This window comes from Apodemus sylvaticus, chromosome 5 (genome assembly GCF_947179515.1).
Source record: "Apodemus sylvaticus chromosome 5, mApoSyl1.1, whole genome shotgun sequence".
NCBI classification, from domain to species: Eukaryota; Metazoa; Chordata; class Mammalia; order Rodentia; family Muridae; genus Apodemus; species Apodemus sylvaticus.
This window is the reverse complement of record NC_067476.1, coordinates 113,433,260-113,449,802: the sequence shown is the minus strand read 5'-3', so window position 1 is coordinate 113,449,802 and position 16,543 is coordinate 113,433,260. Positions and strand designations below refer to the sequence as shown.

At 48.7% G+C, this 16,543-nt stretch overlaps 1 protein-coding gene across 2 annotated transcripts; it reads left to right on the top strand.

The window, feature by feature from the left end:
• Positions 1 to 3,448: 3,448 nt before the first annotated feature.
• On the top strand, positions 3,449 to 15,358 carry Ddrgk1 (DDRGK domain containing 1). Of its 2 annotated transcripts, XM_052183637.1 has the most exons (9): positions 3,449 to 3,609; positions 4,557 to 4,763; positions 6,142 to 6,254; positions 6,490 to 6,591; positions 10,363 to 10,485; positions 10,746 to 10,784; positions 14,141 to 14,197; positions 14,673 to 14,721; positions 15,082 to 15,358. In XM_052183637.1, exons 1-9 carry the CDS (start codon positions 3,519 to 3,521, stop codon positions 15,246 to 15,248), a joined length of 948 nt encoding a protein of 315 aa, XP_052039597.1. In that variant the 5' UTR covers positions 3,449 to 3,518; the 3' UTR covers positions 15,249 to 15,358. The 2 variants fall into 2 exon arrangements, with proteins under 2 accessions (XP_052039597.1, XP_052039596.1); XM_052183636.1 differs by lacking the exons at positions 14,141 to 14,197; positions 14,673 to 14,721; positions 15,082 to 15,358 and adding an exon at positions 10,867 to 11,054 and having other exon boundaries at positions 3,454 to 3,609.
• The last annotated feature ends 1,185 nt before the right edge of the window (positions 15,359 to 16,543 follow it).

Genomic DNA, 16,543 nt, shown 5'->3' with positions numbered 1-16,543 from the left:
GACCTGTGTCGGGAGTGGTGGCGCCCCCGGTACCTCCGACTCCGTCAAGAAAGACTCTCCTAGACTAGAGCTCTAAGCCTGGGGGTCTATCTTAACCTCACTGCGAACTTAAAACAGCATAATCAAGCAGTCTTTGGGCTTGGTAGCCAGTGTCTCGACTCCTTTTCTCTTACCCAGCTAACCCTATCCCTTCTTCATTCCTTCACCTCAATCTCTGCATTGGGAACATAACAAGGAAGATTAAAGTGACCCTATTAGCCCTACCCTGTGCGTGCATGAGCCCACTAATGCAAGAAGAGGGCGTCACATCCTCCTGGAACTGGAGTTCCAGGTGCTTTTGAGCTGCCTGGTGTGGATGCTGGGAATGGAACCTAGGTTCTCTGAATGTTGTAAGCTCAAGCTGGAGATAAATAGCTCAGCGATTAAGTGCACTGACTGCTCTTCCAGAGTTGTGTCCCCAGCACCCACATGATGGTTTTTAGTTGTCTGTAACTCCGGTTCCTGGGAATACTTTGCCCTCTTCTGGTCTCTGAAGGCACCAGGCATATATAATGCAATGCACATACGTGCAGCTAAACATTCATACATATAAAAACAAATCTTTAAAAAAAAATACGGGGTGCTAGCTAGAAGAGGTGGACGCTTGTAATTCCAGCACTGAGACTAAAGCTGCAAGATCATGAATTCAAAGCTAACCTGCGCTATATATTGTGTCAGGAATGTGGTGGTAGAACATTTGCATAGCAGGACCAAGTCTTGGGTTTGGACCCCAGAATCACACACCAAACAATGGAATCCTAATCAAGCCTGGGTGTTTAGCTTAATGCTATTAACCTCTTATAGCCTTAGCTATTGTTAGATAGATGCAACTTAGGGACATCTGGAACCTGGGCAAGCACCGTACCACTGAGCCACACACCAGGTCCACTAATGAATTTTTCTTAAATCTACAACTGTCCTCACAGAGTATCCAGAGCTATATTCTCCACAAATCTTGGCTCAGTGACCTTAATATTGTGTGTCACACAATCCAGGAGCTTTGCCGTACACTGTGTCTTTGACGATAGGTCATAGTTTCCCCTTCACTGGCCCTCGACGGCGTTATGTTTTGAGGACTTGTGGGTCATTAGAGTTGACTGGGCTGAGTAGCATGGCCCTTCCTACACGGCACTTGTCTTCCATGAAGTTAAAGGGAATCCTCAGGAAAATGGAGAAGCAGAGGTTTCTAAAGCAAAGATGCTTCTTGGATGTTAAACACCTCAGCTCCAGTGTCTCTTAGGAACTTGTCATGGGCTTGGATATAAGCACTGACAGATAGATACCATGCAATAAGGTCAATTAAGCCGATGATTCCCAGATACTACATCCTGAGCTGCTTGGTTCCTAGAACCCAGGTTAGGGCGGTGAAGGATGGAATAAAAGACAAACACACACCCAAGGAAGCTGGGATCAGGTGGGGTTCTCAAACTGATACCTCCACCCAGAATCCCAACATTGTTTGATCTGCAAATGGTAACTTTGTATTAGTAATGAAGAGATCATTGATTTATTACTTTAAATCAGTATTTAGAAAATCTTAAGTATTTGTTCAGTGGTTATAGACAGAAATATAAAAATATGTGCCAAAAATACTTGGGTTTTTGTTTTTCTTTTTTGGTGTTTCAAGACAGGTGTAGTCCTGACAAATCCTGGAACTCTCTCTGTAGACCAGGCTGGTTTTGAACTCAGAGATTAATTTCTAAAGGCAGGTACCATCACTGCCCAACTTTGTTTTTCAAACTTACAAAACAAACAAAAAATAGGAAATTATTATGAACCTTTAATATGCACAAACTTTTAATAATTAACATCTATTTTTATTATATCCATCCCGCCATTTTTGCTTTAGTTTTTAATTTAATTTTAATGTTGGGTGGAGAGATGGTTCTGTGGTTAAGAGTACTTACTGCTCTTGTGGAGGTCCCAGGTTGGTTCCTCTTCTGATTGCCTCTAGTACCAAGTCTATATATATATATATATTACATACTACACTCCCATATAAAATAACATTTGTTAAGAATGCAGGGGCCATAACCCCTAAAGAAATAAAAGGGGTCATAGAAAGTCTCCCAACCAAAAAAAGTACAGGACCAGATGGCTTTAGTGCAGAATTGTATCAGACCTTCAAAGAAGACCTAACACCAATACTCTTCAAACTATTCCACAAAATAGAAACAGAAGGAACACTATCCAACTCGTTCTACAAAGCCACAATTACACTGATACCAAAACCACACAAAGATCCAACAAAGAAAGAGAACTTTAGGCCAATTTCCCTTATGAATATCGATGCAAAAATACTAAATAAAGAATGCAGGGGCCAACTAGATCTGTGGTGCCACATGCCTCTAATTATAACCAAGGCAGAGGCAGGTGGAGCCCTCTAAGTTTGTGGCCAGTCTTGTCTAAATACTAAGTTCTAGGCCAAGCAGAGCTACAGGATGCGACCTCAAAGAAAAGAAACAAAACAACCCATCCACAACAGAAGGAGGAGCATCTGGACACCAGGGTGCACACCGACTCCCAGGTAATCCAAGCACTTAGGAGGCAGAAGTAAAGGATCAGTTCAAAGTCATCGCCTGCTATACACCAAGTTTGAGGCCAGCCTAGGTTTCCAGAGACCCTGTCTCAGAACAAAAGCAAACAATAACTAAAGTGCGGGCCTGGGCTGAGATAAAATTCCAGCAAAGCCTTAGCCTGCAAGCAAACAGGGCTCTAAATCTCCAAATATATGGAAAGAGGGTATGCACTGGAGAAAAAGCTTACTGTGACAGCGCTTGCCTGACACCTAGCAGGTCTTAGGCTTCTCAATATTGAGAAACAAATTACAAACTATTAAAAATTTGCAGAAAGTAATGCAACAGATGCCTAAGTTGCAGTATTAGTAAGTAAGATACTTGTACACACTTTGCATTTTTCAGTGCTCCAAATCAAACTATGGGTCTTGGCCATGAGTGTTCTACTACTAATTAGAACCCCAGTTTAATCCCCTACTTACCCACCCCACTATTTTCTTCTTTTTTCTTTCTTTTCCTCTTAAACACTTATTTTACTGGTATGATTGTTTCACGGGTAGGCATATCTGTGTACAACATGTGTTCCTGGCGCACGAGGAGATCTGAAGAGGGTTTTGGGTCCCCTGGAATTGAAGTCACCGAAGGTTGTAAGCTACTATTTGGTGCCGCGAACTGAACCCTGGCCCACTGGAAGAGCAACCAGCGTTCTTAACTGCAAACTGGCCTCCATGTTGCCTTACAGGCAGAGACGATCTTGAAATGCTAGTCTGTGGGTCTCCACTTCCAGAGCACTGTACTAACAGACAAATGCATCAGGGACTCAGGAGTTGACTGAGGCCCAGGGCAAGCCCAGGGCGGGGGCGGAGCTCAGCGAGCGTCCGGGCAGGGCGGACGGTAGTGGGCGGGGCCTGGCGATCCGGGTCCCGCAGGCGCGCTGGCTGCGCTGCCAGGCTGTCTGTCGTCATGGTGGGGCCCTGGGTGTATCTGGTAGCGGCGGTTTTGCTCATCGGCCTGATCCTCTTCCTGACTCGCAGCCGGGGTCGGGCGGCAGCAGGTAGGAGGTGCCGCCGTCCCAGGGCTGGAGGAATCCGTTTTTCAGAGTTCCTGGGCTTTGGTAGGCCGTCGCATCGCGACTCCGTGCGCACGCACTGACGTGCTTTCCTGTGCTTACGAGGAGCTAGTGCGCTGGCCCTAGACAGCTTTGCGCACGCGCCTCGGGACACTTCTGGAATCAGCGCTGAGCCCAGTGCTGGGGATGCAACCTAGGAACCAAGCCTGTTTCTACTCTGCACCAATAGGAGAGGCTGCCGGTTTTCTAATCCTGCCCAGTGTGTTCTGCTTACCAGGAGTAGGAGGGCTAGGCAGCCTCAGGAAACTGAAGGCATCTCCCGCCAAAGAGGGCACCCATGCTGCTTTGCCTTCACCAGGATTAGAAGGCCAGGTCATTGGCCTGGCACACACAGATGGCCTGACAGTCCCTTACTAACACTTCATCTATGCGTAGGAGTTTCTATATATCTCTCTGATGCCTGACCCCATAGGCTACTTCAGAGCACCTCTGTGCCCCAGGGGCAGGAGAGCCAGACGCTGAGGTAAAGCTGATTGCCAGCCCATCTTCCAGGGAGGGAGGATTCAGCCCCGACTGTGGCATGTAGTCTCTGGTTGGAGTACCCTATAAAATCACAGCATAGCAAGAAGGAAATGTCATCGTGCAGTGGGCATCGAGTGAGATCTGTGAACCTCAGGGTGAGAGTGCCATCACGGGTCGCCCGGAAGTGGGTTGAGTTCAAGAAGATGGAGGTATTGAAGGAGGCAGGAAAGGAGAAATGAGCATGCATAGAAAAAGGCCCTGACAGACCTAAGTTGGGACTTCGTGCTGTGGGCAGCAATAGTCTGAAGGAGGTTAAGCAGGGGGCAGATGAGACGCCCAAGATGCTGCTCCTCCTCCACTGTCTTGAGGATGGGCTACATGACAGTGTTATGGTTCCTCCCTCCCCAAAGCTGACAGAGAACCACTGCACAATGAGGAAGAGAGGGCAGGAGCAGGCCAGGTAGGCCGCTCTTTGCCCCAGGAGCCTGAAGAACAGAGAACTGGAAGCAGGCCCCGGCGTCGGAGGGACTTGGGCAGCCGTCTACAGGCCCAGCGTCGAGCCCAGCGAGTGGCCTGGGAAGAAGGAGATGAGAACGAGGCTCAAAATGTTATTCCAGGTGAGAGGGCCCAGCCTGGACCAGGGGGCTGGATTAAAGGCCTTAAGAAGTCCCACAGGCTAGATACACACAAGAGCATGACTCCATGTGCAGGAAGGACATTTAGTGGCGGGGCTGGAGTCTTGGGCCTGGGCGTTGGTTCTTGAAGTCAGCATTTCTTAGCCCAATCCCTATTCTTTGTTGTTGTTGTTGTTGTTTTTTTTTTTTTTTTGGTTTTTTTTTTTTTTTTTTTTTTTTGTGGTTTTTTCAGACAGGGTTTCTCTGTGTAGCCCTGACTGTCCTGGAACTCACTCTTTAGACCAGGCTGGCCTGGAACTCAGAAATCTGCCTGCCTCTGCCTCCCAAGCGCTGGGATTAAAGGCGTGTGCCACCACTGCCCAACTTCCGATCCCTATTCTATTGGGCTTCCTTCATCTTGGTTCAGTGCAATTAGCTGTAACCCTAGAATGAGTGCTTAGAAATCGAGACATTTCTGTTGGCATTTACCTCCACACAGCAGATACAGGGAGTCTTGCAAAGTCCTTATGATTGTGGGAAAGAATGTGTCTTCTCTAGTACTTGAAATCTGGCTTCAGTATGAAGAAGAGAATTTGGGGGAAATTAGGCTTTTGCTTTGAGCCCTTGAATTATGAGCCCCTTTGGCTTAAAAAGAGACCTTCAGTGGATGCGTGTGCGTGCTTGTAATTCCTGCACTCAGAAAACAGAGGCAAGAGCGAATGAAGTGTCAGTCCAGTCAGGCTTACACGGCTGTTTCACAAGCAGCACCCAGCAACAACTAAGAGGCCTTCTCTTCACCGTCCGTCCCTCCATCTGTCTGTCCTTGCTGTCTCAGATTTGGGTCATATACTCTGAGGCTCAGATATCAGCATATCAATTACTTTCAGCTGGCCCTGGAGTAGTCCTGAGGTTAGGGTTATTTTTTTTTTTTCTGTCCTGTTAAGATAAAGGAAGAATCCTTCAAAGATTAAGCTCCTGTAGGAGGTCGTAGGTAAAGTTGAAGGAGTCCAAGATGCTCATCAGTCCTGACTAGAACATAACAGGGTATTGGATTTATGGCAGGAATAAATTTCCCTGGAGGTTTGGCACAGAGACAGAAACTAGGGACTTCTGCAAATACAGACGCCTGTGAGCCTCAAATATTCAGGTGTTGACATCTTCAGTATCTAAAATCTCATTGGTCCCCTTGGCCTTCTGACCCCCCCCCCCCCATGTTCTCAGACTGGCATGTGTATGCACATTTTTGGTAGATGCTTCTGGAAAGCAGAGGTAGGTAGAAACCACCCCTTGCCCACCCACCTACCCCTTGAAGAAGGTGGCAAGGGGCTGGGTGAGTCTTCTCTGTCTAGGACTTAGATTGTCTTTGTCTGACCATCCCCAGCCCAGGAGGAAGAAGGCATTGAGAAGCCAGCAGAAGTTCACCCAACAGGGAAAATTGGAGCCAAGAAACTACGGAAGCTAGAGGAAAAACAGGCTCGAAAGGCTCAGCGCGAGGCAAGCAAGAGGCTGGGGTATAGCTCCAGCGGGTAGGAAAGGAACTGACCTCTAGTCCCATGGCAGGCTGCCCTTGGGGTTCCTTTTATGCTGGGCTGGTGTTTGCTGTCTCCCTGGCTTTGTGTCCTGCAGTCCTAGCCCATTTCTGGGCCAGGCAGTGGCTTCCTTTAGCCCCTATAGGGGTGGGCAGACAAGCTAGAGGAAGATGGAATGCGCTATAGAAACCTCTCTCTAGGCAGAGGAGGCTGAACGTGAAGAACGGAAACGCCTAGAATCCCAACGTGAGGCAGAATGGAAGAAGGAAGAGGAACGGCTTCGTCTGAAGGAAGAACAGAAGGTAAGATTGACCCTGGCCCCTGTTGTCTGGCCCATAATTACCTAGCCTTGCTCCCAAATGCTTCCATCCTACAAGATAGGCCATGGTACTAGGTGTGGTGGTGACTCCTACCTATAATTACTTGAGAAGCTGAGGCAGGAGGATGGCCTGGACTAACTAGCTAACTCTTGTCTTCAAAACAAAGGATGGGCCATGGACCCAGCACAAGGACCTGCCTCAAACATCACCTGCAGAAGCAGCATGGCTTTGAACTGAGGGTTTCTCTCTTGTCTTTTTCCCTCTATTTTATGTGTATGGGGGTAAAAAAAAGAGCCAGGTATGGTGGTACAGGCTTTAATCCCAGCACTTTGGGGGTCAGAGACAGGCCAGCATCTGAGTTCCAGGACAGCCAGGGCTATGTAAAGAGATCCTATCTCCAAAAAACCAAACAAAACAAAACCTCTTATGTGTACGGGTATTTTGCCTGCATGTACTATGCACTATGAATGTGCCTGGTGCCTATAGAGGCCAGAAGACGTCAAATAGCTGTGAGCCACCATGTGGGTTCTGGATTGGAACCCAGGTCCTCCAGAAGAGCAACCAGTGCTCTTAAGTGCTGAGCTCCTTCCAGCCCAGAGCTGGGGATTCTTGGGAGCATGAGCTACAGGTACCTAGACATTTGACATGGTCAGAGTATCTGGAGCAGACAAAGCAACGCAGAGCAAAGTAGATAGAGAAGTACAGCAGTTCTAGATCCTGAGGACCCTGAGATTGTCAGCAGTCTCTCTCTCTCTCTTTTTTTAAGATTTATTTATTACGTGTAAGTACACTAACTGTTTTCAGACCTCGTTACAGATGGTTGTGAGCCACCGTGTGGTTGCTGGGACTTGAACTCAGGACCTTCGGAAGGAGCAGTCAGTGCTCTTAACTGCTGAGCCATCTCTCCAGCCCCAATTGTCAGCAGTCTTAGGAGAGAGTGCATCCATTGGGGCCTAGCATAGGACCATGCTGAAGAACTGGAACCACCATTGAAAGATGGTTAATGAATTCTTATTTGCCAGATTATTCTAGAACCCGATTTCTAAGAAAGGGGAAAGTGCAAACATGTAGGTGCATAAAACACAGGGCTTCTGGATGGCTTGTTCCAGAACTCTGTGCATCTAGAGGAGGCCTGGCCATGGGCACTGTAGGAATGGCAGTGGGAGGCCTGGACAAAGGAAGTGCTTCACCTTTGAGAGCCGTCATGTCTAATATACCTTCAGTGTTCTGGCTTTCTCCCTGTTTTAGGTTTTTCAGATATTGGTACATTTCTCACAAGAATCATAGCACATACTTAAATTAAGTGGCATACTTTATTCAGATTCATTCTTTCCTTCCTTTCTTCCTTCCTTCTTTCTTTCCTTCCTTCCTGTTTTTTGAGGCAGCAGGTTGGCCTTGAACTTGCTGTGTAGCCAGTGATGTCCTTTCCTCCTGATTCTACTTCCCAAGTCCTGAGAGTAGAGGCGTGCACCACCATGCCTGGTTAAGACAGGAATTGAACCCAGAACTTCATGGACAAAAGTCCTACCAACTGAACTTCATGCATCCCCATCGGCCCTAGTATTTTTTATTATTATTTAATTTTATTTTATGTAATGGGTGCTTTACCTGCAAATATGCTTAGAGGCCAGAAGAGGGCATCAGATCCCCTTCATCCTTAGTTAAAAAGACTCTTGTGAGCCCCCATGTGGGTTGGAATTGAACCCAGGTCCTCAGGAAGAGTAGTCAGTGCTTCTAACCATCTCTCCAGCCCAGCTATTTTTGTTTTGCAGGGTCATATCTCACATAGTTTGTTTTGGCTACTTGTCATGTCTTAGGTAGGCCTCTGTGGGGTTTGATTGCCAGGTTTCCCTTGTTTATCATCTTACTAGCTTTGAAGGATATTGGAAAACTAGTTGTAAAATGTAATTTGATTTGGATTGGCTAGTTTTTATTTTTATTTTATTTGTCTTTTAGATTAAAAAAAAGTAGGGGCCATCATGGGGGTTCTGACAACCAAACTGGGTCCTCAGCAAGAGCAGCCAGTGCTCTTAACCGCTGAGCCAGCTCCTCCAACCCTGGGATTTGTTTGTTTGTTTATTGTTTTTTGTTTTGTTTTAGATGGGGTTTCTTTTTTAAGTGTGTGTGTGTGTGTGTGTGTGTGTGTGTATGTAACGTATGTGAATACACTGTAGCTGTACTGATGTTTGTGAGTCATCATGTGGTTGCTGGGAATTTTAACTCAGCACTTCTTGCTCTGGTCGGCCCTGCTCCCTATTGTTATATGTGAGTATACTGTAGCTGTCTTCAGACACACCAGAAGAGGGCGCCAGATCTCATTACAGATGGTTGTGAGCCACCATGTGGTTGCTGGGATTTGAACTTAGGACCTTAGGAAGAGCAGTCAGTGCTCTTAACCACTGAGCCATCTCTCCCAGTGGGGTTTCTTTGTGAAGCCTTGGCTGTCATGGAACTTGCTTTATAGATAAGGCTGGTCTCCAACACAAGATCCTCCTGCCTCCGCCTCCGCCTCCGCCTCCGCCTCCACCTCCCAAGTGCAGGGACTATAGGACCACCATACCCTGTTCTGATTTTTATTTTGAAAATTTTTTTTTTGAGACAGGGTCTTACTATGTAAAAATAGGCTGAAAATTCTCTGTAGTGCAGGCTGGCCTTGAACTTGTACTTTGTTTATCCTGCATTTGGAGTCCTGGGATGACTGTTTATCTGGAGTTATGCTAGGGTTTGCTTTTTGTTGTTGTTGTTGTTTTCTTTTTTGGTTTTCTTTATCCCCAGGACTGAGTATTGAACACAGAGCCTGTGCGTTCCAGGAAAGTGCTCCACTGTTGAACTGTTACTGTAGGCTTTTACTGTTTTTCCTTGACTCCTCATACTTGTGTGGAAATAAGTCACTGTTCCACCACAGTTAGGAAGTGGAGAGGTGGTCCGTGGGTAAGGGCATACCGCTCTGTCGGAGGACCAGAGTTTGGATGCTAACACCCTTACCAAGGGGCACACAAACACTGGCAACCACAGCTCGAGATCTGGTGCCCACTCTTGGCCTCCATGGAGGTGAGCAGAGAGACTGGCAGAGCGAGGGGCAGGACAATCTCCCGCCCGGCCCTGTTGATCTGGGCCGCCACCCGGAGGTGGACCTGCCCGCATCAAGCAAGGCACTCAGAAGAGGTCTTCAGTGAGACTCTCTACTCCGGTGATTCAGAAGGCAGACTACAGTGGGCTGGCTGTGTGCATGGAAACAGCGGACTCACTACGTGCCAGTTGGTAGGGTGTAGAATCTGCTGCTTGCCCAGACTAGACATGACCAGGAAGAAGATGTGGCAAGGTTTTCAAGATTTTTTTCCTAAGTGGTGGCACACGCCTGTAATCCCAGCACTTGGGAGGCAGAGGCAGAGGCAGGCGGATTTCTGAGTTTGAGGCCAGCCTGGTCTACAGAGTGAGTTCCAGGACAGCTAAGGCTACACAGAGAAACCCTGTCTCAAAAAAACCAAATCCAAAATAAACCAAAAAAAAAAAGATTTTTTCCTAAGTTAATCTCCTGAGGACAGGGGAAGGGTCTGGGCAATGTGGCAGTGTGGCCTGGGTGATGATAGGGCCGGTGAGGAGGGCCTCGCCTGTTGTTTAGCGTGAGACCAAAGGGTGAAAGTCTTAAAGAAGCACTGTCCCTGGAGTGTATGAGCTTGTGTTCTGCAGACATGACAACAGATGTGAGTGGGCAGCTGCCCCAAATACCTGCCTCTTTCTCTGTGTCCACAGGAGGAGGAAGAGAGAAAGGCTCGGGAGGAGCAGGCCCGGCGGGAGCACGAGGAGTATCTGAAACTGAAGGAGGCCTTCGTGGTAGAAGAAGAAGGTGTTAGCGAAACCATGACTGAGGAGCAGGTGGGCCCATCACTCCTGGGAGAGCTATCCCACGAGGGGAGTGTGTGTTAGGTTCCAGGCCACCCACACTACCTTAGACACCTGGGCCTCTGTACTGAGAAGCGAGTTGGGTGCCAGTAGGTGTAGGCCCTTACCTCTTGTGAAAGCAGGTGATGGGGGTAAGAACACAAGACAGGCTGCAGGCAGGCAGCATGCAGGCAGCATGCAGGAGAGCGGGCCTCCAGCCAGGGGTGGTGCTCACTGCTTTCTCTGCCCTTCAGTCCCACAGCTTCCTGACAGAATTCATCAATTACATTAAGGTAAGAGGCTCACAGAGTTCTGCTGTCTCTTCCTGCCATGTGAGTATACACGTGTCTATGTATATTTTGTATATGTTCTCAGGACCAAGCAGGGTGTCTGTCTCCTTCAGTCTGGGATCAGCATGGGCATGGGGTCCAGAAGGGCTGGCTGCTGGTTCTTGGCCCCTTTTCTTCAGACCTAGAAGGTGGAGAAGGACAGAGGTTTGCGTGGGAGGCTCAAGCCTCCAATGGCTTCCTAATACTTGATTGACGGTCCCTCTGCTCTTCAGACCCCACGCTCAGTGAGTCATCGTGTTTTGAAGTTAATTCACATGTGTTTTCTGTCAGCTCTGTCACGCTGAAGTTCCACTGAATTGGAACAAATGTCCCGTGCTCTGTGGACCTGACTGGGAGCTTGGGCCTTTGAGAAGAAGTAGGATGGTGTTTCCATTGCAACCCTGAGCAGTCAGCAGTGTCCCTCGATCCGCAGCCACTCCACGGGCTGCCCTGATGCTGCTCTGGGTTGCATAAGCACATCCTGATCCGCTTTGCTGCTAAGCAACTTGTCTCCCACAAAGGATGCGAGAAGGGGAGAGGTTTTCAAGTGCAGCTCAGAGGTGCAGAGGCAGCTGAGGGAAGGAGTGCAGAGGGAGCGGGGGCGATCCTGGGGGTGGTATCAGGGGCTGCCAAGAAGCTGGGGCTTGCATAATCCTCCCCCACCTCTCCTAAAAGAGAGCAGGGCTTAGATATCGCTCAGCAGCAGTGAGGGGCTGGGCTCATGTCTGGGGCCCAGAATTCCTAAGGGGAAGCCATAGCACCTTCTGGAGGGTCCTTTTCCCTTAGGCTGTGAGCATTCCCCTTTGATGAAGCCCACACTCCACCTGACACGCTGTCCTGAGCATAATTTTTCACACTGTCTTGTTGCTGAGAACTCACTGTCCCTACCTGTACAGCGGGAAGCAGCATGGGTTTAAAATACTTCCTTCGTGAGGCCTCCCTCCCAGGTAGATTTAGGGGTCAGCTTCAGTGTTGCCCTCATTTCTGCCGGGGCCAGAAGAAAGTTCCCAGGAGCTCTTGCCTTTGGTGGTTCCCTGGAGAGTCTATTCTTGGTGTTCTCCAAACTCTTGGAGCTACCATCTTGACGGAAGGAAGAGGACCTCTGAAATTTACTCTCTCTACCATGCTCACCCCAAGGCACCTGACCCTTTAGACAGAATTTCAGAACTGGAGGAAGGGTTCTGTACACAACTCACGTCATGTGAGCAATAAGGATGTCTGTTCTACTTTCTACCATGGCTAGGAATGCCTGTGCAAACACACTTTGACTCCAGCAGTACCTCAGGCTAGATCCTCAGGAACCAGGCAGCACAGGAGGTGACTCTGGTCCCTCTCTGAGAGGGACTCCTGAGAGCCTAGTGCCTGCTTTGTTTCATAGGCAGAAGCCACTGGCCAGATCCTTTGCGCTTGCCCACTCCCTGGCCCAACTGCCTCTTGATTGTATCCTTCCCAGCCCTCCCACCCCCACCCTTGCTTGCACACACAGGTTGGCATTCCAACAAGTCACATGCCATCTGTAGCTGAGGAGGTGTCACCATGTCATTACTCCCCCAGCTCATTTGCTGTGGAAGAGTCACAGAAATGCAAAGGACCGCCTTCTCTCAAATCGTATGCTATATGTGGCAAAGGTGGGGGCAGTTGCATGCGTGGACCCAGCTGTGACTCCTCTGTGACTGAGCTGCTAGGAGCTCACGCTTCTACTGAGGGCGCAGGAGCAGCATGCGAGTCACGGCCCAGGACCGCATAGAGAGAGCACTGTTCACTGTCTGTATGTGTTGGGTGCTCCTGTGTGCTGGTGTGTGTGCACGGAGATACACACGTTTGGGGGACTTCAGGTATTGTTTATTCTTCAGGTACTGTCCACCTGTTTTATCTTGCAAGGAGGAAAGTGATGCACTTTGTTTCTCTGGTCTGGCGCTCACAGCAGGCTGCCCTTGCTGGCCAGTGAGTGCCAAGAAACTACTTGTCTCTGCCTTTCCTGCAGTGCAGTTCCAAGTGTGTACTGCTGCCACACCCGGCTGCTGGCTGGCTGGCTGGCTGGCTGGCTGGCTGGCTTGTTTTTGACATAGGGTCTCACTCTGTAGACCAAGCTAGTCTTGAGATCTCAGCCATCCACCTGCCTCCACCTCCTGAGTGCGGGCACTGCCACTTCCAGCCACGCCCAGCTTCTTTATGTGGGTTCTGGGGATTGGACCCAGGTCCTCGGAAGCACACAAGCACTTGAGTGGCAGCCATCTTGCCAGCCCTAGTGATAGCTATTTGGCCATTCCAGGTGAGAGAGGGATATGCATCAGACAGTGTGAAGAGACCGAGTGAAAAGAGGTGTGCACCTCTCAGGACTGAGAGGGAGGAAGGAAGGGTGGGAAGCAAACACTGGGAGAAACCAGTCTCTCTGTGGGCCTGTGGAAGACCCCAGGCCTGTTGTCATCTGGTCTGTGTTTCTGTTTCACCAGATAGACTTTTAGCTTAGGGGTGGGAACTGGCTCTTGTTGACATTTCCTGCAATTTTTTCCCTTTAAATGTGTGTGAATGTATGGCCTTGAACTCCTGACCTTCCTTCCTGCCTCTATCTGTCAAACACTGAGGTTACAGGTATGCAACACAACACCCAACTTAGGTCACCATTTTTTATTTTTTTCTTTTGTTTTTTGTTTTTTCAAGACAGGGTTTCTCTGTGTAGCCCTGGCTGTCCTGGAACTCACTCTGTAGACCAGGCTGGCCTCGAACTCAGAAATCCACCTGCCTCTGCCTCCCAAGTGCTGGGATTAAAGGCATGCGCCACCACACCTGGCTTACTGCCTCTGCCTCTCAAGTGCTGGGATTAAAGGCGTGTGCCACCATTTTCTATTTTTAAAAACTTAAAAACAAAAGACCAACTTTTGGGCTGTCAAGATAGCTCAGCAGTCAAACCTTAAGGTCTGAGTTTAATCCCTGGGATTCACATGGTGATTAGAAAGAACCAACTTCTGAAAGCTGTCCTCTGACCTCTCTACATGTATGTAGTTGCACATGTACACACACACACAATCAACTAGGAAATGTTAGTTTAAAGAAATGGTGTGCTTGTGTGTGTGTGTGTGTGTGTGTGTGTGTGTGTGTGTGTGTGTAGAAGCCAGAAGACAGCTTTGCGTGTTGTTTCTTAGGTGCCATCCACTTTTTTTTTCTTTTTTATTCGATATAATTTATTTACATTTCAAATGATTTCCCCTTTTCTAGCCCCCCCACTCCCCGACCACCTTTTTTTTTTAAGATAGGGCGTCTCACGGGCATAGAGCTGGCCAGTGGTCTCAGCCTCTCTCTCTCTTCTCTTTTATCTGTAGCAGTCCAAGGTTGTGCTTTTGGAAGATTTGGCTTTCCAGATGGGCCTAAGGACTCAGGTAAGCCTCAAAATGTGGAATACAGCCAAGGGTCTGTGGCCAGTAGGGAGTAGGGGCAGGCCTGAAGAGGTAAGTCCTGATGCCCTTTCAGACTATCCCCAACCAAGACTGAATGGAGTGTAGGGATTTCTTTGCACTCCATGAATCCTGCATTTCTACAGAGATGAAAAGAACAGGAAAGAAAAGGGGAAGTCAGGTGCCAGACTTCAGCTTGTCCTGTGACCAGCACAGCCCAAATCCAGTTACTTCTTGCAAAAGGTTGCTTTGCAGTGAGCTATCTCCACTATTCCTTTTCCGGCTGGAAGAGAGCTTCCATTGGAGTTTGGCAGATCCAGTGATCAGAGCCCCTTCAGTCAAGACTCCCTCCTAGGAGAAGCACAGTTACGGCAGGAACAGCATGCTAGGGAGAGGAGGGATGATGGATCTGTGGGCATGGGAACCACAAAATGAACTCTGAGACTTGGTTTCCTCACAGGACGCCATAAACCGCATCCAGGACCTGCTGACGGAGGGGACTCTAACAGGTGAGAATGAGAGCCAAGCCTACAAACAGGCCCTGGCCTATGGGGCCGAGTGAGCACAGAGGCCTGCAGACTTGTTCCAAAGGCAGCCTGGCCTCTCCACGGTGGGAGGGATATGCGGTGAGGGACACTGAGGGATTGGACTTGGTCACAAGGAAGACATAGAAGCCTCTACCTAGCTTTGAGTGAGAAATGGGAAGAAAGGATTTGTGTGACTTACCCACATGGGCTTTGATGAACCCAGGATGGCTGACAGGAGGATTGAAAGGCTCTAGATCAGCTATAAAGGAATAGATGGGCATTTTTAGGTTAGGAGGGAAAGCCCAGGAAGACTCAGTCCCTACTTCGTGCATGTCCCCACAGGTGTGATTGACGACCGGGGCAAGTTTATCTACATAACCCCAGAGGAACTGGCTGCCGTGGCCAATTTCATCCGACAGCGGGGCCGGGTGTCCATCACTGAGCTTGCCCAGGCCAGCAACTCCCTCATCTCCTGGGGCCAGGACCTCCCTGCCCAGGCTTCAGCCTGACTTGAGTCTATCATGTGGTCTACATGCGTCTTCACCCTCCCCTGCCATCTTGGGGAAGGGATGGAATATGACCAGAAAGTTGTGGATTAAAGGCCTGTGAATACTGCTGAGCTTCTTGTGTGTAGAAGGCCTCACCTGGGGTCTCAGATAAGCAGATAAAATCTAGGCCTCAGGGTTTGTCTTAGAGGTGCCAGAAGTCCTGTTCATGTTTCTACAAGAAACCTTTTAACACATTTATTGCATTTGTGCCCTGCAAGCCCCACTCCCTAGATGAGTTCCTTCTTATGTGCAGAGAAAAGTGCATATTGTGGAGTCTCTCAGGCCATATCTCCTCCAGTTGGTAAAGGAAATCTTACCATCTTATTTACAGACCCAGGAGTTTTGAGTAAGCTAAGAACCCTGGGGAGAAGAGTTAATGAGAAATGCCAAAGATAGAGACCAGGAGACATAGGTCCCTCTGAAAGGAAGCTCTCTGGAAGAAAGACTGGTCGGCTGCTTATGAGACAGAGAAGGAAGGCCCAGTTGGGCTGGATGTAACAGTTCTGACGGCACATCACATGAACTCAGCCCTGAATCCTAGACAAGGAAAAGTTCTAGATGGTGTGGGTGATTCTACCCACTGCAGGATATGAGGAACATATGCTCAGAAGTGGGTGTGGGACGGAAGATGTGTGACTCTTCTAGGGTCATTTGCTCTGGTTCCTGTAGGCTGTGCATGTGGTGGGCAGCATACTGTGCTGAGGACGAGACACATTTTTGAATTATTTTATGTGTGTGGAGTTTTTGCCTGTGCGGATTTGTGTGCACCATGTGCAAGCCTGCAGAGTCCAGAAGAGGGCATGAGATCCTCTGGCACTGGAGTTACAGAGGGTTGTAAGCCACCAGGAGGGGCTGAGTGCTCTGGAAGAGCAGCCAGCTGATGCCCCTAAGTTAGGCCACGTCTTTAGCCTCTTGTTTGTTACTGTGTGTGTGTGTGTGTGTGTGTCAGGCAATATTTCACTAGCTGACTTGGTGCTCACTTTTTTTTTTTTTTGACTTGGTTTTTTCAAGACAGTGTTTCTCTGTGTAGCCCTGGCTGTCCTGGAACTCACTTTGTAGACCAGGCTGGCCTCGAACTCAGAAATCCACCTGCCTCTGCCTCCCAGAGTGCTAGGATTACAGGTGTGCGCCACCACCGCCCGGCCTGGTGCTCACTTTATAGACCAATCTGGCCTTGAACTCAGAAATCTGTTTCCCAAGTGCTAGAATTAAAGGTGTGCACCAGCATGTATAGTCTCCTTTGTTTTTTGAGACAG

Bases quoted from the DNA above. Each gene is read 5' to 3' on its own strand.
- Ddrgk1 (XM_052183637.1), top strand. From the start codon at position 3,519: ATGGTGGGGCCCTGGGTGTATCTGGTAGCGGCGGTTTTGCTCATCGGC. The intron at 6,592-10,362 runs GTAAGATTGACC...CTGTGTCCACAG, and splicing joins GTCTGAAGGAAGAACAGAAG to GAGGAGGAAGAGAGAAAGGC. The intron at 14,198-14,672 runs GTAAGCCTCAAA...GTTTCCTCACAG, and splicing joins AGATGGGCCTAAGGACTCAG to GACGCCATAAACCGCATCCA.